Below are 20,248 nucleotides of genomic sequence, written 5' to 3'. Positions count from 1 at the left end.
TGCTCCAGCCCGCCCTGCTTGAGCAGGGGGATTGGCCTAGGTGACCTCCAGAGGTCCCTTCCAACACCAACTATGAATTCACATTTTAATTTAGGCTGTACATCTTTCAGTGACTTTTTATGCTCTCTGATGCACAATATGAGTATTTGGAGCTTCTCAAATACAATGATAGACGACACTGCCTTCTACTGCGCTTCACACGTAAGGGTTACACGATCTACAGCCTCTTTCACTGTGTCTTTCCCCTTTCTTTTTATTTCAAATGATGAGGTCACCTAAGATATCCGAGTAAAAATTCCTAAACTTCAGTGTACAGAAATACAGACAGGGCATTTTCTGCAAGGTCTCAGACTGCAGAATTTATTGACCTTCAACGGTCTTACAAGCTTTGCCTACAGTGCCCTAACCCTATCGACAACGCTCACCCATGTGAGCACTCTCTGGACCACAGCAATGCAGCCAGGTCCTCCAGGAAGGAAAACGTCCTGGACAATATCTCAACCTGGGAGCAACCTGCAAGTGAACTCTACAGGGAAGCATTTGTATTTCTGCCTTACTTTTGTTCTCTAGATCCAACTGAGCATTCTGGGTCATCCTTGGGTGGCCTTGCAGGCATGTGTCTTTTCTACCACTTTATTGTTCTTATTGGCATTCCACTGATTTTTCATTCACTCTATCTGATTGTTTCGAAGCGATATTAAACAACAAAGAGTTGGATTATGAAGAATCTTTTCTGTTTGGTAGTCTAAATTTGCTGTTAAAATATCTTGTACATATTTTTCTGCAAAAAGTTACTCTGAACTACAGGTCCCTGCTTTCTTCTCCCATGACATTACAACGCTAACATTTCAATTCTGTGCTTCCAAAGATGGTTTATCTTGCTTTGAGGTTAATGCAGCTCCAATTACGGCTTATTTAAAATCACAGGATATATATCCAACCGTTACTGAAGTGCAAAAAATTAAACCCCTCATGTCTCTCCTTTCTTCTTTAGTATACTGCCTAGAAATACTACATTCTCTAAATGGAAAATAAATATTGCACAATAGAAGCTAATTAGAATAAAAAAAAAAATCTCCTTTGCTTTGATTTCCAGATGGTATTCAATTTCTGTAAGCACAAGAAAGTTTAACTAAAAATCATCCAATTTGAAACAGAGACTGGGGATACTATAATAGAAAGAATATTAAAACTTAAGAAATGTTCTTCTGTTTGGAGGTTTACTTTCTTGCATAATGCATAACCTACCCTTTGTCCCTCAAAAAGTCTAGCCTTTGCTAATTTGCTAAATACAATAGCTTGGGGTAGTTATATACTGTACTGTATTGTGTTTCTGGTAGGCTTTTTACCCAGAGAATAACTGTATTGTCTGTAACTATTGTATGCACTGCCCACAAGTCCACAAACCACATCTGCTTAATTATTCGTCCACTGGCAGCAATGAGGACAATGATTCTTTGGTTTGCGTCCAGCAATTTTGTCTCCCAAGTCAGATCCTGCATGCTTGATTTATTTAACTTTATCAATACCACTCTATTTAAATTTATCAACTTTCCTGGTAGCAATCGTAAGAGAGATCCAATACTGGTAAACGTATGGGCTGACTTGACTGAACAGTTTTAAGTAAGAGCTTAAAATATCTAAAAATAGAAGGTCCTCAATCTCTTTTCTTCTGACTATAGTTACTATGCTTTTTCTTAATGATTCCCATTTTAGTTTACTACTTTTAAACCCTGTGATTCAAGTAACTTGCCCACGACTGTGGGAGAGGCAAGAAAAGTCTCTAGGCATGAGATTCATCAAACCAAAGTTCAAAAAGATATAGTTAACACTTTTTAAGTCATCGGCAATAGACACATATCTACAAAGAGCAGAATTTTCTCATCCTTAGACAGGCACTAACGGTGGATCACATGAACGTGCTGGTTTTTCTCCATTACCTATGAAGTGAGACCAAGGTGGCTAGGCTAGGCTCAGACACATCTGACATGTCTGACATCTAAGGTGGGATGAATTGAATACTAATGCAGGTTTCTCTTCTACTACTGATCTCTGAGGCAAAAGCACTCTCTTTGCTTTTCTTCCAAATTTCCACATGTATATCTGTAATCAAAGAGCTAAACCAGCATATGTGCCCCTGTTTTCCAGGGGACATTGAAGCTTATCAGTGTTGTTTCATTTGGAAATACTAGGGGCAAATTTAACACATAATCAAGGCAGAGAACAGAAGTGGTATAGAATGTCATTTGCTTCACTGTCTTGGATAGAAATATAGCATTAAAATAAGGGCATAAAGAAAAAAAAGTGCTTCCTCCCATCAAGCAATAGTAGTAATTTTATAAATTCTCATCTTTTACCAAAAAAAAAAAGGAAAAAGAAAAAAAAAAGAGGCAAAAGAGAAAAGAAAGTATAAGCAAACAGCATTAAATTGAAGCAAAATAGGCATCAAAGAGCTTCTGTCAAAAAAGGTAGCCATATATGCCAGCACTTACCATCACAGTCGCAGCTGCCGCAGCTGCCTGGGCTGCCACCGCAGCCTGGTTGGCTTGGTGTTGCGCCGCTTTGATTTTGGCCTGCAAATGTGCAGGAGGGTGAAAATACTTGCATTTCTCCCTCATGCAACGACCTTTTATGTAATCCATACACACGGTTACGGTGTTGTCGTTTGTGTCAATCATTGTGCTGTCTGCTGGATGCGCAAAGCGGCAATCAGTCTCTCCACGCGCACAGTTTCCCCGCTGGAACTCCCTGCACACCTATGTGCAAAACAACACGCGTTGCAGGGGAAGAGCTCGGCGCAACGCGAAAGGGCAGGGAGAGCCCCACCCTCCTAAAAGCCAGACCTGTCCCCTTCCCCCATTAGTTGCCGTTTTTGAGTGAATTCAATTTAATAAACCCTTCATCTTCTTCTCGGAGAGGGGAATGCATTTATTTTAGCCTTACGTGCTTGGCTCCTCAGGTAGCTCTGCGGTACGGCAGCTAAATGAATTTGACGTGCAACGGAAGCGTTCCCAAATGCCTTTCCTTTTTCCTGTCTAAACACCTGGAAAGGATACTTACTGAAGCAACTGCCCTTGCAAAACTAGCTGGGAATCACAAAATATTCAGTCCCTTTCTCACTACACTTTGTATTCTTGCAGCCCCACTGGTAGGGAAGGAGCTCCTCTTGCTGAGACCCGGGGAAGATACGCATCAGATGCACTGTGTTTTTTATGGAGTCTACAAACAAAATGGAAAGCATCCTTAAAAGTAATTTTCAAAAATGGGCAGAACAAACACACTGATTTTCCTAAGAAGAAACGTGCTCTAGACACTAGTGCTGAGGCTTTCAGGAAAGGACATTAATTTCTGCAAGAGTCATTTGGCCTTCTCGTGTACTTGGATCACAGATTCCAGAGCCCAGCCATGCAGAGATCCATCAACACCAGGGAAGCTCTGCACATAGCTGGGCGCCTGCCCCTTCAGCCTTCTGCAGGTTGGTAACATTTGACATCTCCATTTGTAGCTTAAGGCTGAAGGGCTATACCATGACTCTAATATCAATCCATAAGGCTACAACATTCCCCGAATGCCAGTGCATAAAAACTGGGACAGAATTAATACCGCAATAAAAATGTGCTTGTTAGACATGGAGGCACACCTTTACAGGCATGTACACTTGAGGTATTTTGGAGGAAATGAGCTTTACAAAAGATGAAAATTTATGTTGATATCTGTGTATTAAATTTGAGTGAATATACTAGCTTAAAAATAAAGAGTGTTTAATTACCACTGGCTGCAAGCGTAGAAGTCCTGCCTAGTTACAAGGTCTTTATTTGTAGCAACTAAATTTAAGCATCATTTCTAGAACAACAGAGTTTTTCCCTCCAGGATCTTTCACACAGCCTAACAGAGGATTGTATTTCTAGTCATGGCAGTGTCTACAGTACCTCCAGTTTATCAGTCCTGAGGAGTTTCTGGGTAGCAGTTGAACCGGGGACTGAAACCGGTGGACTTCCAGGAACAATGACAGGCGGCGTGGGTAGGATCTCAGTCGGGACTAAGCCAACTCCTGGTGTTACTGGCGTTAGGTAAGGAGCAAAGCTAATAGCTGTGTTCGTTCCTATTGTGGGACCCACTGGAAATGTGGGCTGCAAAAGGAAAACACAGACCAAGATGAAAAAAACCCAACCTCTTAATCAAGAGCTTATTACTTGTCTTTTGTGCGTTATTTCTGGCGCCGATTCATTTTATTAATGAAAAAATTTCAAACAGCTGGCAAAATGCATGGCGTACTCTCTTCTTTTAATCACGTAACGCATTCCAGCAGCATACGAAGAACTGCCTTTGTAGCTCTATTATTGAAAAAGAGGTTGCCAATGCAAAAGAAGTCGTACTTTGAACCTGAATCTCTCTGGAGGTCCAGCTTACATTGCAGGCTTATTTACACATCTAAATGCAGAAATAACACAGGCTTTATTGTTTTTTCTCAATACCTGTTTTCCTTGGGAAAACTGGCTATTTTTCAAAGTACCAGATTTCATAGGTGAAGCGTTATTAACTACATTAAAGCCATATTTCTAATAGGTGTATATATAATGAACTCTTTGGCATGTAACTTCCATCTGTTCACATGCTGTATTTTGCCTCCTCCTGCAATTATATGCTACTATGGCTCACACATGGACAAACCTCACCTTTGTGAACGTTTGTGTGCTCAGCTGTCACCAGTGGCAAGCAGAATAAATATTATAATCTCAGCTGGACACAATATTTAGAAAGGGATTATTCAGGCTTAGCTAGAGTTCATCTTATGAAAAAATGCGATTGGAAGGAATGATACAGGTCTAAAAATCTGTTTCATGCCTTCCTACAGCAAGTCAGTGAAGTCATGACCAGAAGAAAGAGCACTTGTGTAATGCTAAAATGCAGCCCTACCAAGGCAGAACGATGGATTTGTTACCACCAGCTCCACGGGGGATGGAGGCAGAACATCACCACGGTCAAGACCACAGTCAGACCTGGAATGTGCTTTAGTTCTGCAGAGCTGATGTTTACCCGAGAGCGAAGCTATAATTATAAATGAGGAAAAACTATGCAGAAAAAAAGGACGCATCTCAGATTAGCTTTGTCAGCAATTAAGTTCCCAAATGACCTGGCAGCTAGAAATGAACCACACAACAGTACAACACTAAAGAAAGACTTAACAAAGGAGGAGTGCTTCTCTCATCAAGGTGGCCTGCATGGCCTCTGTTGGAGAAGGGAAGCCAGCGATGCACAGGATGTAGAAAATACACAAGAGAAAGCATAGGAGCTAGAAGGTTTACTTCTGCTTTGGTTTTGGGTTTTTTTGTCTTTGGAATGAATTACTAAATTATAAATGAATATGAGTTAGTACCAAGAAGATGCTTTCAGCAGCAGATTAGCCAGGATACCCAGCTGTATGGAAATGGCATCTACCTGCCCTAGAGAGTTAAAAGTGATAATGCTCTGTTTTTCACAGAGATCAAAACTGCTTGATATCAAACAGCCCAGTTTATATGTCAAGTGCAAGCTAAATTCTTTAGAGCATAATAATGAACATTTATACAAAACAATGGTTCGACTATGCTGAGGACAATATGTGTTATGTAATATATAAATAACAGTTTTGCATCAGATATAATTTTAAGAATAAATCCATGTCAAATGACTTCTATGGAATTTTCTTTCACTTTTTATCCATTTGGTCAAGGCTGAGTCATCTTAATCTGGCAATTTATATGAGACAGAGAAATAAAACCTGGCACTTTTATCACAGCAATCAGTACAGAAGGCATTACGTCAATGAAATTGTAAAGTTCAAATGACAAAATGGGCAAGTAGAAAAAAGTATAATTTTGCCACTTCAGTTCTTCTCATAATACTAAGAGGTGGAATCTATTACTTCATCAAAACTTTTTCTGATGAAAATTCAAGCAGTAAAAAAACAGGAAATATCAAAACCCATGTCCTGGTTTGACTAAAACAGAACTATTTCTGCTCTCAGGAGAATTTTTTTTTCCTTCAGTTCAGTTTTCTCAGTCACTGCCCTGTCTGGAGCTGACTGCAGGTCTCAGGCAGTGCCCGCTGTCAGAGCTGATGGTGGTTCATGTCTGTAGTTGTGGCTGGGGCAGGAGCGGGATTGTTATGCAGAAAGGCCCACGGGTGGGTGCTGGTTCCCTGCGGGCTCTCTTGGGCTCCGCTGGGCTCCTCCTGGGGGGAAGGCGGAGGAGGGGTCGCACCCCCGGGAAGCTGCAGAGGGCTCAGGTGGCCCGGGACCGACCAACGCCGTATTCCATCCCACCCACGGGAATACTCGGTATAAAGCTCGGGGATCACAGGGGTCAGCCCTCTCTTTCCCCCATCCCTCATGGCCGGCATCCTGGTTGGACTCTGCTCGCTCTCCTGCCTCTAACCCCGATCCCTGCATCCCTCAATCCAGTTCCTGTGTCCCTGGGGAGTCCAGTCCAGGCTGTCTGGGTGTCTGCCCTGTCGCGTGAGCACTGCAAGCCTCGCGGTCGTCATCGGGAAGATCAATATTGGTTTTGTATATTTCTATTTCTATTAGTAGTAGTATTAGTTTTAATATTATTTATACCTTTTTTTTTCATTGTTATTGTTTTATTTAAGTTTGTTTTAAGTTTCCAACTCATCAGTCTCTCTCCCTTTTCTCCTCTCCTTCCCCTTCTGGTAAAGGAAGGGGTCAACAGAGAGCATCTGCCACCCACTTTAAGCACCGTCCAGCCTTAAATGGTGACAACGCATTATGTCAACATACCAAGATAGATTTTGATGAACATGTACCAGAAATTCAGGGATTCTTGACACCCAGTTTTTGTTCATGCTTTCCACCTTACAGCAGAAGTTTCAAGTGTAAAAACACATTTGAAAATGGCATCTGGGGGTGAGGATCCTCTAACCAAATACAGATGTCTTCCTGTGAGATGCTTACGCTTGGCTTCTGTGATAGCCGGTGGAAAGACAAAGGCACTTAAAAAACCCAATCATCTACTCTGAATGCAGATGTCTGAAACAAGCTAAGCAAATAGTGATTAGAAGTGCCTATGTCTTTTGATAAACTGTAAATGGACCTTGGAAGGACAATGCAGAAGTTGATGCCAACACTCCAGATGCCTCAACTTAGAGAAAGAAATCCCACTCCAGCAGGATGCCTTACACCAGGCGTTCAGATTGAAAAAACATCATTAGCAGCCATGTGTGTGGAAAGTTTAACTCAGATTACTTGCCTAACCACGCTTTGGAAGTCTGGTACAATGAGGAGCTCAACTGCAAAGGCAGCCCAGAGCAACTGATCATTTTAATGTATTCCAAAGATGCTGCTCATGCATGCAAGGTTCTAGGTTTATGTCACCTTCTGGATTTGAAGTGTCCCAGGTACCATACTCATTACTTTAAGATAAAATGCTGAGTTTGTGAAGTGTGTGAACCAGCAATTCTCTGTCTTATTCTGGGACACTTCAGATTTCAAGACAGCAAGAAAACGCTACCCAGAATGACATTAAACTTTTGTTCCTGGTACCCAGATTAAACACTATTTAAAGTCATTCAAACCCATAGACTCCTGAGAAACCTTGCATTGCTACTCAAATAGCTTACTAGCAAATTATTATTATTATTAAACAAATTTTCACATCTAGAAGGATTACACATGAAAACCTTACAAATCTAGACTAAACCTGACATGAACTGAATGAAGGGGGGAAAAAAAAAGGAAGAAAAAAATGCAAATTATTCTGGGATAAACAATATATGAAATCTACAGCAACACTCCATTATATCTTCAAATGCAAATATAAATGAACATATCTCTAGCATCTCCACAATTCCTTAAGTCAACAGACGGGGACTATTTTCATTGATATCAGCTTAGAGAACTTTTGCAGCTCAATACAGTTTTCTATTTCAACTTTACTTACCATTAACACCATCAGAGAAATATACTTACCACTGGCTGTAGTGGTGTCCCTGGAAACATGAACTGCATTTGCTGAGCAAGCATTGCTGCTGCAGTTTTCTGTTGGATTAAGTTGTTCCTGCCATTGATTTCCAGTTGAGTTTTTAAATGTGTTGGTGGATGAAGGTACTTGCAGTTCTCCCTTGTACAACGACCCTAGAAAAAGAAGTCACACTAATTGGTCTGCTGCTTTTGGTGATACTTTAACGCCTTTGAGCAAAATACTACACCATAAACTAAGCAAGAACTAATGAGATACAGAGTGTTTCCGAGGAACTATGTAGCAGGCTGGAAGGAGCTGATGGTCTTGAGCTCTGCCTCAACCCACTACCTCTGATTGATCATTAAGGCTATTGGCCATGAAAAAAAAGAGAAAGACTTTGAAACAGCATTTTCATTGTTAAGTACAGACTACTGCTACACAATTAATACTCTGCATGTTATCCAGACTGCCTGAACTGCCCCGCATGGTATCTTGGCTAGAGTATCTGGTGTTACCGAACATAAATGTTTTTTTATAAATGACGTTACATTATGAATAACAACAGTTAATCCTTCTTTAAAAGAAATGCAGCTTTTAAGTATATTATATTAAAAAATAATTGTGTGTTCATGGCAGTAAGGATCTAAAGTGGCCACTTGCTGCTTGTGTTCTCTCATACATTCACGCTTATTCCAGTTCATTGCCTTCTGGCCTCCTGTTTTGATTACATCAGCACAACTTTGAACTATTTCCATTCAAGTATAAAAGAACAGAAGCCAAGCTGGTACTTTCACAGCCTAAATTTAGAAGCAGTGCATGGAGCTAAATCTGAAGGTACACAGCAAAAGGAGAGCTCCTGATCAACCTGAAAGCAGGAATTTTTAGACAGCTATGAGACAATAAAAATATGGGTGGGCAGTCATCTCTGAGGTGGCTTGTGTTGGAGGAGATCGGCATGGAGTACATCTCTACACTCTGACCAAAACGTAGGTAGAGCAGCATGACGTGCCGATACATTTTCCCCCAGAAAGGGAAATCGTAGGGTGCACCAGCAGGTTGTGCGGCTGCAGGGCAGGACCTGCTGAGATCTGAAGCTGCTTGATGACACCGCAAACGGTCGCAAAACTTTAAGAGCTGTGACCAGAGGTCCTAGAGCATTAGTCAAACTGCGTTTGACACGCTCAACTTGTAGAAGGTGAGTTTCCAAATTGAGACATTTTTAAAAAGTGCTTTTTAAATTTTCCATTCACTGGTATAAGAGCTTTATAATTTGCAGCCAAGCTGGAATATCCTCCTATAGCCAAGAAAACATTAAGATCCCTATGCAAGAACATCACACAGTACACACGTACACTGACTCCGTGTATCCATATGCACACACACACAGAGCTACAAAACCTTCAGTACGCTTCGAAGCTCTCAGAACACCACTGTTAATGTTACACTTTTTACTCAGACACCAAAACACTGCTGATTCTGCCTCTAATCTGCTGTAAGGATGTATTAACTGCCTACACAGGAGCAAATTAAACATGTTCAGGAAGGTCCTCCCTGCGCCGAGGTCGACGGGAATGCCAGCAGCTATTTCCACACTATTAAACCATTGGTAACAGCCCTTCCTGAACTGCGCCTGGCCACTGCTCGGGAGTGTGCTAAACAGCAGAGGCCAGAAGAGTTCAAGAAAGCTAAAAATTTAAGAAAAAAAAAACCTGGTCTCAGCACTCAGGAACACTTCTTGGTACTGTTTTAACCTGCTAGTAGAGATGCAGCCATTTTCAGGACATCATGCCTTCCTTCTGACTTGCGTTGTGCGAGTCACTAATGCTGTCTGGTTTAATGAAGCACACAAAAGGAATGTTACTTCGTCAGCAGGCATGAGCAGACCCAGAAATAGTCATGATTTGATGGACGCTTTTGTGTTGGCTGATGAGGTCAACTGATTAGGACATTTTTAAACTGAGATCTATTTAACCTTAATGTATTTTGTATAGGAATGGTTCATATAGCAAATCTGAAAATTAAAACAGCAAAATCAAATCAAACAACTCTACCTGATGGAAATATCTACCTATGGAAAAAACCCAACGCTCCTCAAATAAGGACTGAGAGCACCTCTCCACCGTGGTGGCTTTTGGAGTACCTCAAGCCTGAAGAGTGCCTTCAGCCAGCCCTTCCACTCTTACCTCTGAAAGCACATGGCTACTATATACCATCAGTTTAAGCTCTGCAAAGCAACCCACAGTGCACAAAAAACTGGTTATTTCAGAAAACTTTCCAAAATAATTCAACCATACAAAAATCTACTGTCCTCTCTAAACTTACTCATGTCTGTGCCTCATTTACTAGTTGTGTGAGCTCCTGGTTAGCAATGAATGTACTATAAAAGAGCTGTGTGGCCCCGTCACGCTACTATAGAAAGCGCTGTAAACAGATCAAGCCTTGTTGAAATTAAATGACCCAAAATAAACCACAGTGGAACAGGGAACAGTGAACAGATTAATGCAGCCCTAGCTACCAAAATTAAATAAATTCTGAGACCAGTTTTCACTTTTTGGACATACAATGGTTGCGGGAAAATGCCTATAAGCAACTTTTCATTCCTTTTCTAACAAATGCTCCATGTCCCCGTGAACTCCTGATGAGATTGGTTTCAGAGAGGAACTGGGTCGATTCCCAACTACTGATCATTGCAAGAACAAAAATTCAAAGTTTTAGTGTCATCTCAGTCAAGTGGGACCCTGGAGTTTTTTGTTTATTAAAAAGTCAAATATGAAGTCCGACTGAGATGACAGCACATATCAACCAAAGAGCAGAACAGGTAACTGTACATAACATGCAGCGATATTCAACATGTTGGTTGGGTCAACATCTACAATAAGAATCCACTTTGGATTTTTGCATAAAACTACTATGGTAGCAGGCCACCGCATAACAAATACAGAGACAAAATTGAGTGCTTTAACTTTAGGATGCATCAGTATCAAGCCCCTGGAGTGAGGCTTGGCGCATCACAGCTCTTAAAACGACAGCAGTTCAGGAGCTGCTCCACAGACATTTATTCCCCCTGGCGCATGGCGGCACAAACTCTGTCAGCAGGACGAGGCAGGCAGCAGGGAAAATAATCATAGAATCATAGAATCATTTGGGCTGGAAGGGACCTTTAGAGGTCATCTAGTCCAAATCATTTCACATAACTTTTAACCTGCTCCCACATATGAGTCAGAGTCCTGAAACTGAGGGTGCAGACAGATCAGTCTGGGGACTCCTGTCACCCGTGCAGCGAACGTTACCAACAAGCACATGATAAGGTGTTGTGCACTTCCCATGCGAGTTCACCCGAAAAAAATCACTTTCAGTGAGCTGTCTCCTTACCTGCTGCAACAGATAGTAATGACAAACAGACATCATACTAAATTCCCAGCACTCTGTTACTCCCCTCCTCCTGAAAGGACGGTACCTACCTCTGACCTTTCATGTCTCTGCCTTTGTCATCTACAGCTAGCCTAGCCTAACGCACAGGGCCATATTTCAGGTGGGTAATGGAAAGTTTTAGCGGAAAAAACACTTTTCTAGTGCTAATTATCCAGACTGGGAACATGCTGCGGCTCGCATCGGGGGGTGTGCCACAGGCTTCATTCCAGTAAAGCAGTGGGAGAGGGAAAGGCTGCACCAAGGAGCTGGGAACTCAAAGGACCTCAATGCCCACCACCCAGGCACAGCGACAAAAAGCTCCGCTTCTGCAGGGGCAATGGTCTTGGGAGCTGCTATCTGACTGGCTTAATATCAAAACCACATCCCTTAACAAGCCATGTCACACCATTGCCGGTTTTTTTTTTTTTCAAATCAATGGATTTCCCTATTAAGAACAATAGGTAGTTTGCCTAAATCAATGGCACAAGACAGCACACAGATTGGAGTATATTAAAAAGCTAGGTATCGGCTAAGAATTATAATTTTAAAATATGCAAAATGAGGTGAATGCAGACGTAACACCCCATAACTTTGCATATTAAAATACTAAGCACCCACTTCCTGTCTACAAGTTATACGGCCACATCTCTGTCTTGAATATTTTATAAATCCACAGCTTTCTTCAGTATTCTACTATTGCTCTAATAGTAACAACAATAATAATAATTCATCCAGGTCCAGGTTGGGAATTGCTTATGTATAATAATGAGTTAGTTTTTACTTACTAAAATTACCTTTATCTTTCATAAAAATAAGATTTGTGAATTAAAAAAAAAAAAAAAGGCAAAACAATGTTTCTTTTACCTCTTAAGCTGAGAATCAACTAATGCATCCACAACCGTTTTGCTCAGGTACTGAATTCTGCTTTTAAGATGGAGGTCAATACATATTAGCATGCTTATCATAAAAGTCCCACTAGTAAATGTAACAGCCTCAATCTCTACAGTAAATCCAAAACTGCTGTAAGACACTTCTCTGCACTATGGTGTGGTGGGTTTTGTGGGGTTTTTTTTTGCAAAAGGAGAGGCTAATTCAGGTTGGAAGGGACCTCGAGAGGTCCCCAGTCCAACCTGCTCAGAGCAGGGTTGGCCCTGGGGTCAGACCAAGTTGCTCGAGCCAGCTCTTGGAAACCTCCACGGGTGGAGGCTGCACAGCCTCTCTGAGCAATCTGATCTACCGCTTGGCTGTCCTCACGATGAAGATGATTTTTCCTTATATTCAGTCTGAACCTGTTTAGTTTCAGCTTACACCGGCTGCCTCGTGTCCTCCCACCATGGACAGCTGTGAGGAGCTGGGCTGCACCTTTGGACAACCTTCTAGTTCTTGAAGGCTGCTCTTACAGGAGGAGCATCGCCATGCAACGTCATCATGTTGTCTTCTGTTAGTGTGCCTGTCCCGGGTTTCAACCCTGGGGGATATACGTCAGGTTTTTTAAACCATACCAGCTAAATTAAGACTCCCTCTACACTTTATCTCATACTTTGGGAAGGCAGCAGCCACGGTTACCTGCCATCCTATCAAAGCAGCAGTGTTTTCCATCATCAAACCAACCAAATTACTTATATTTTCCTTAAATAGTCGAAATGGGGAAAGCCCAGCTTGAACTGAGCATACAAATCCAAGGTTAATTGAGGCAATTTATTGATACTATTAGTGGGAAATAACAGAACATGCTTCCTCCACCTCACAGCATAGCCTAACACCTGTCATGGGACACCTCATCACCTTTAAAAGACGGGTTACCTGATAAGGAGCAGAAACAGGGAGGCCTGCTTGCCTGCAGACATCTGTCCCTCGCTCCTAACCTTGCTCCTCGGGGTGCTTCCAGCTCCTTCCACCCACCTCTGCTCTCCCTAAACTCCCAGCTTCCTCCTGTACCCCGCCGCCCTCCTTCCTTCTCCCCCAGAACACCCTCCCACCTTTCCTAACTATAGCCCAGGAAACAACTCACACGATAAATATAACTTGCTCAAGCCGTGCATGTCCTGGAGGGCCAGCCAAAACGCGCAGGCGGCTGGCAGACCACGCTTGGGAGCGGCTCAGCGCCTGCCTCAGCCTTTTCCTTAACTGGGTAGTAGTTTGGATCTCTCTCTTCTACCCAGACACTGATTTTTGCATAACCAGTAAGAACTTTGCGATATGTCTTTGAGATGCCCGCTTCTAGCAACTTCACTTGAAATTGGCCAAGGTGTTCAAAGTTACTAGTGTGCGAGGATGATGCTGGGAAAAATATGGATAGTGCTATTATGCAAAATCTGTTTCCTTAATAAAACAAGCTAAAACTAACAAACACAGGTGAAATTTTATGATCTCTCAGGATTAAATATGCAATCTTATGGGGAAAAAAAAAGTATACAACTTCCAAGACATGAATGGATTTAGAAGGCATCTGAGCAACTGGTTCCACAAGAGCAAAAAGATTTTCTGGTTTCCAGCTAGACACTCTGAGATCCAAACATCTGCTGGAGTTAGAAAAGACACACCAAAAAATTTTTTTACAAAGTAAGAATCACCTAATGCCACAACCACCTCTCCTACTGGAAAAAAAAAAAATATTGTAATTTTCTGTATCATGCAGCTTCAGCAGACTTGCACATGCTTGTAAAAATCAAATCACATTTTAATAAACTAATGCACTTGCAACGGTGGGCATGCTGGTTAGCTAGACATCACCTGCTTGATATGGATATTAGATACCTGAAGATATTACATACTGTCCAAACCTTGGCAGAGCAAGAGCCAGCAGAGACCACTGTCTGGGGCGGTGGCAGCACACAGCAAGAATAGCCACAGAGACCGCAGTATCAGCAGCTGCGGAGGTACCTAAGCTGTAAATACCCCTCTGGAAGAGCTTCTGGCAAGAGCAGAAACTGTTACTTCTCTTTTGGGATTCCTCCTTAGCAGTCCCTCCGGAAATCTGGTTGGGAACATGTGTGCCCTCACCCAATCAATTTAACAATTTCATCATTGCATAAATCAGGAACTTCTCAATTCCAATAATCCCAGGCTCCCTGGGGCTAAAAATAGACCCAGTCAACGGGAGGGCAGGGTATTTTGAGATACTTAAGCTTCTGCCCCTGTCCACAGACAGCCACACTAACTCTACCACCCCAAAACAACCAGTTCAAAGGTTATTTTTCAAATGCAGAAATACCAAAAAGGAAAAAAATAAATCTAAAGAACACACTAATTGTGTATTCATATTCAGAGAGGGATGATTCCTCTTGTCCTACAGGACTTGCACTTATGCATTTCCCTATATATTTTAGTACATGAGAGCTTAATTACCGACAGCACCTTCAACACTCAAGGAAAATCACTAGAGTTCAGTTTGGACTGAGTTAAAAAGTATTTTCCATCTAGCATCACAATGCGGGAATTCAGTTTTCCTATGCAGGTCTATCTGCTTTCTAACTTCTCCCAGAAAGTAAAAAAACAGATAGCACACTTCCATTAAAGTATTCCCTTTGCACTCGCTGTGAATATGTACCATCTCCCACAATCTGTAGGACTACACATGCCCAGAGAGTTAAGCATATGTGCAAGGACTTAGGGGATTTAGTTAAGCCTTAAGAATGACTAATCATAGATTTTTTAAAATGTAACTTAGAATTTTATTTCTTCCTTAAGGTATACAAAAAAGCTTCAAACTTTTTTTGAATTTTGCATAATTTCACATCTACAGTACGTTGACTTGCAAATATGCATGCTTATGAAAACACGATTCCTTTAGCCTAAGTAGAATCATATCTAATTTTATAGAAAGAAATAGAGATCAGAATAAGATCCCTTATCTTGAAAATGAGACATACTTGAACTATTTGAGAAAAAGAAAAATAGTTTCAAAAGGACCAAACTGTACTAGTAACAGAAATATTAAGCTTTTGATGGAGAGTTCAAATGCCTCTAACTTCACTTGTCGCCATACACTTTACCAGCACAAAGACCTATGGGAAAAAATGTATTTCAAAAAACCACAAGCATATCTTACATTACACTTGAAATATTTCAGCTGTTGGATCTGTTTTCCTGGAAAAAACACCCAACAAACAAACAAACAAAAAACATCAACAAAAACAACTTAGAAACTTCGCTGAGAAATTAATTCTGTGTTTCTAAAGCCACCTTCCAAGATCGCCCACCGAAGTCAGTGAGCGTGCATACATATTTATACGCACCTACACACTTCCGTTTCAAGAAAAAGTAGAAGGCAAATTCCCTTCCTTACTTTAAAGTAGAAAAGGAAAAGAAGCAAAAAATTACCAGGTGACTTCAGCTTGCTCCAGTTTCCAACAAGCTAAGAAAATCCATTAACTCTTCTTCTAATGATTTCAATTATTTGTAAGAAACTAAAAGCTGGTAAAATAAAAATGATCATTTTATTCATAAAGTTATAAAGAGAACAAGAACTGCCTGTAGCCAACAGAAAAAACAGAAAAACATTGAAGAAAAATGGAAGTCTTACAAAAAGATGGAATGTCTAAATGATGTAAGAATCTTAACACTAAAGACTTAATAGGAGATATTTATTTAAATGGAAAAAGACAAAATGTTCTACTGAAGAGTACATTTGCAATGCACAAAGAGCTCCGAGTCTCTCAAGATGCTCTTTCAAACAAATGTTGAGAAGGATGGCTATACAGAATGGTTTAATAATTTGCCTTGCAATATCAAGGGAAGTGTACTCAATATTAAATTGCTCAGAAGAGAAAGAACTCAAGCAGATATTGCCAATGCCAAAAAAAAAGATACTTATAAAATTGTAAGTCGTTTGACAATCATCCTCGAGATTACTCTAACGAATAAGACAAAGAAAACCCAGACGGAGAAACAACAGTTTAAACTGATATCAATTTATTTTATTTCTGTGTTTACTGGCTTGAAAATAATTTGAGAATAATAGGGAAATAAAGATTATTTCTTCCCCAATTTTGTAGCTCCTTTTCTTTTTCTTTTCTCATTTTTCCTCCTCACTGGAACTCAAAATCTAAACCAGTTATTTTTATCTCAGCTTCGTGGTTGGCTACCAGTGTCGATTAATACATCACAAGCAACTGTGGACAACGCTTGAAATAAATCTTCACTCTAATGCACGCAGGCAACTTTCATGGAACGAGAGGCAGCCAACACGTAGTACAGGGGAAGATCTCTACAGAATGAACATGAAGAAAGCAGAGGGAAGCGTGACCTCGTCTAGTTAAAATTCCTCAAATGTCTGATTTCTATTACCTCGGTGGTGAGACTCTTCACAGGAGGCGAAGTCGCCTTGTGCAGGGCTCTAACAAACATACAGCTCCTCCTGTGGAAAGACTAGATGCAGCCTGCCATGCCACTCAAGACGAGTCGCAGTAGTAGAGCGGTGACTTAAGCTCTCCAACTATGCCCATTTGGAGAAGTCAACATATTTGCAGATTCCTGCAAAAAAGTCTACAACCTTTATGGAGTCTCACGATACAGCGGTACACACAGTTAACCAATGACTGGGCAGCTTTAACGCACCTACTCATCACAAGGAGAGAGTGTTTTCATGGAAGACAGAAGAGAGCTGTGTAAATTGCAGGTGGGACCACACCATAACTCAAGGTGACATGGATGTTTTCCTGTTAAACAACATATTCCACCATTAAGTTTAACTTGACTGAACTGTAAAAGAAGATAAGAGTTTGGAAAGAGGTAGTTTTCTTCAACTCTTCCAGTATCTCAAGGGCAGACAAAAATACCCTTTCCAGAAGTGATGCCAGTAAAGGAAGGTAAGTTGTTTGACTGCAGGTCAGCTGGCAAGAGAAAAGCCAACAGCGGTGTGGCAGAAGACTGAGCAAGATGGGCATGGCATGGTGCCCCTTCCTGATGCACCTCTTTCCTCAACTCCTTTACAATTCCCATAAAAGCCTTCAAGCAGACGTATGCTCGCCTTAATGCAAGCTTGCTCATACAAACAGGACCGAGATTAAACACCCTGGGTTTGGAAACACCACTTTGCAGTGAAAAGGTAGGCAAAGATAACTGCAGAATTGACAGTCAAACCCTGTCAGTGGCCTGTGAAGGAAAGCCACCACATCTCAGCACATGGCTTACACCCTCCACCGTCCATACCACACGTTCTCCACCATAACCAGGTTAGAAAAGAAAAAGCGAGTAGTGAGGACAGATCTTTGCTGCTGGGATGCCCGTGAACCCAAACAGTAAGCAGCCCAGCAAGGACAAGGCAATGGGCTGGTATGCTGACAACAGTTCCCTCAACAACGCAGTGGGAATCTTAACGTGCCTCAGAAAAAGCCATAAAATCAGTTATATGGCATCACAAAGGAACAGGAGACATGCCTTGGCAGTGAGGAGCCTGGCTGACCGGATCAGAAGGAGGAGAGCGCTGTAAAACCGACGACGTTAGCCTCCGACAGCGAGTCACCTGCCCAAGCGAGCCTTGAGAAGATGCTTCATTTGAGAGCTGCAGCAAATCAAAAGAGATTTGAAAAAGACCCATTCTTTGGAAGAGTCCCACCATATGAAAAAGGTCATCAGCATGATGTAGCAAGTCCCTGACATACCAAGGGACCCCAGTGGCGTGCCACAGAGAAAGGCAGACCTAACGTACGAGGAGCAAGTGACCACTTTGGCCACCAGCGCATCACAGCCGCCAGCTCTCGAGCTGGATGCCCAGCAGTCACAAACTGCTATGGAGGTGACCTGATCTGTCGTCAGTGAGTCCCTCTGCCATTCCTTGCGGCCATGCTTTCACCCCAGCCAGGCCACCTCACACCCGTACATGTGCCGAACAACGCACGGGGGCTCCCAGTCCCGCTGGGGCTTGCTGAGCCTCTTCCTTGTTGGGGATTTCACACTTTCTTGGCCAATCGCTTTACAAACAAAAGGAAAAAGCAAGGGCCGAGTTAAATACACAAATTGCCAAGGACACCTTATGTAATTGCAGAGGTGAAAAGTACACTGTCTTCTCCCTCTGCAGAGGAGAATTGTTCACCCGCCCTCAGCAGCAGTGCTGGAACCACAGCTGCGTTATTAATAAATCATCGGCTTCGCTCCCGTGACGACCCAGCAAGGGCTGGAGTCTGGCACCAGCTCTCCACTCACTGGAAAGTTGCTGAAAACACACAGAAACTTCTCGGTGTTTTAGAAACTCCATGTATTTGGAACTACGTTAAAAAGCATAAATTAAAGAAAACCTCCTAAAAATGAAAATCTATTTGCATTTCCAAAGAAGAATCACAAGTAAAATCCCCCATACTACCTATAACTGCATGAGAAGTGGCAAACAAATTACTGGGATGAAAAGACACCCTGTCACTAGGGGACTACCTACAGAGAGCAACCAAGTGTGCCTGACCCGAAAAGCAAAATGTAACCAGGCCCCTTTCCCTAGCCTTTTCTGTACCCAGTCCATGCTCCTCCTCTTCTGGGAATTGATTTCTTAACATCACTGATACGTTTCGGTTTCTATCTTTTCTTGCAGTCCAACACACCTTGGATTTCCCTCTTCAGGGAACGGGGGAAGCAACACCACTAGCAGGAGGGGCAGTGGGACCCCTGTCCTGAAGCAGCAGGACGTGCGACTTATCAGTGAGAAATACCCAGAGAATCAACAAATTACATCAGCTTAAAAATTAAAAGGGGGAAGAGGGTAGCAAGAAGTCCAGAAATTCAATCAAGAGGAAAGAATGAAGCCCTGGCATCCCAGTAACCCCCCAAAAACCCTTTTCTTTTTGCTGAAGGGCTACCTGTCCCCCTCCACCTGGTACTAGGAAGCTTCCAGAAGATCTAGCAGAAATAGGGAGAATTGTAATGCAGCTACATTTATCTCAAATGGTAGCTTACAGAATTAGGCAGCTAAATCACGGTTAAGAGAAAAGATAAGACGCATAAGGATGTCTTATTACCTTCCTTGAATGCTATATTTCATCTAAGTACTAGAATATGTGATTGTGGTCTTGAGAGTGCTTATACCTTCTCAATACTGTGTTGAAGGAGCAGATAATTATCCTCTTCCTTAAGACAGATTCAGCACCTACTAAATAAAATTCTAGGTTAATCTCAAACTAAAATACTGCCTCTAGGTTTTCCAAGGCATATATCCGTGACTTTCAGGGGAACGCATACACCGGACTCCCTACCATTTATTATACTGCAACGACATTGTCAGTGTATTCCAATGTCCATAGTACCTGTCTTCATCAGTGTTACCAGTAGATGCGGTGATACCAACCTCAATTATATGACCGCATTTACTATTTTACGCTGCCTTCTTTCCCAGACAGCGAATAGGCAGTCCAATGGTATTTCTTTTAACCCTGACAGTCAGTGGGTAGTAGTACTCGAATGCACGTTCATGTATCTCCTGGTCCAAACGCAAGATATTTGCTTCCTTTTGGGCCTATCCACAAGGCTGGCTCTACAGGATCAGATTAAGAATGGTTCTGTTCAAATTATTAATGGATTTCTCAATCTTCTTGTGAGATTAGACAGCATTTCTCCCACTCTACACAGAATAAACCGAGACTAGATATGGTTGAAGAGCTGAGAAGTGCCTGCAGTTTTTGGCTGCAGATCTCTGCCCTCCTTCCACTTTGCTGTTGCATCCGCGTGAAACATGCAGGTGCTCCGCTAGACTCCTACGTGGGTTTTGGGAGTCCAGCCACCTAAGGGCTAGTGGTGAAGATGCCCGTTTCGGGGACTTGCTCGCTGGTCTCCAGAGGAGCACTGAACGCCTGACCAGGAGGCCACCTTCTGCCAACTCTGCCACTGCCCGCCCCGCTTGCTGCACCAGCACCCTTTGGATGGAGACCTGACCCCCTCCACATGCCACCCCC

General features: G+C 42.1%; 1 protein-coding gene across 3 annotated transcripts in view; it reads right to left on the bottom strand.

Annotated features, from left to right (window-relative positions):
• The window catches only part of MBNL2 (muscleblind-like splicing regulator 2), a 74,475-nt gene that overhangs the window by 28,865 nt on the left and 25,362 nt on the right, over window positions 1-20,248 (bottom strand). For 2 of the 3 annotated variants that reach the window (XM_009699465.1, XM_009699466.1), the window contains exons 2-4: window positions 7,967-8,131; window positions 3,930-4,130; window positions 2,493-2,756 (exon numbers count right to left, since the gene is read on the bottom strand). In XM_009699465.1, the coding sequence (XP_009697767.1) occupies window positions 2,493-2,756; window positions 3,930-4,130; window positions 7,967-8,131 (630 nt within the window). The remainder of the gene's footprint in view (window positions 1-2,492; window positions 2,757-3,929; window positions 4,131-7,966; window positions 8,132-20,248) is intronic. The other variant, XM_009699468.1, reaches the window with a different exon arrangement.

This window comes from Cariama cristata, unplaced genomic scaffold (genome assembly GCF_000690535.1).
Source record: "Cariama cristata isolate BGI_N322 unplaced genomic scaffold, ASM69053v1 scaffold4814, whole genome shotgun sequence".
In the NCBI taxonomy this organism is placed as follows: Eukaryota; Metazoa; Chordata; class Aves; order Cariamiformes; family Cariamidae; genus Cariama; species Cariama cristata.
This window is presented reverse-complemented; position numbering and strand designations above follow the sequence as displayed.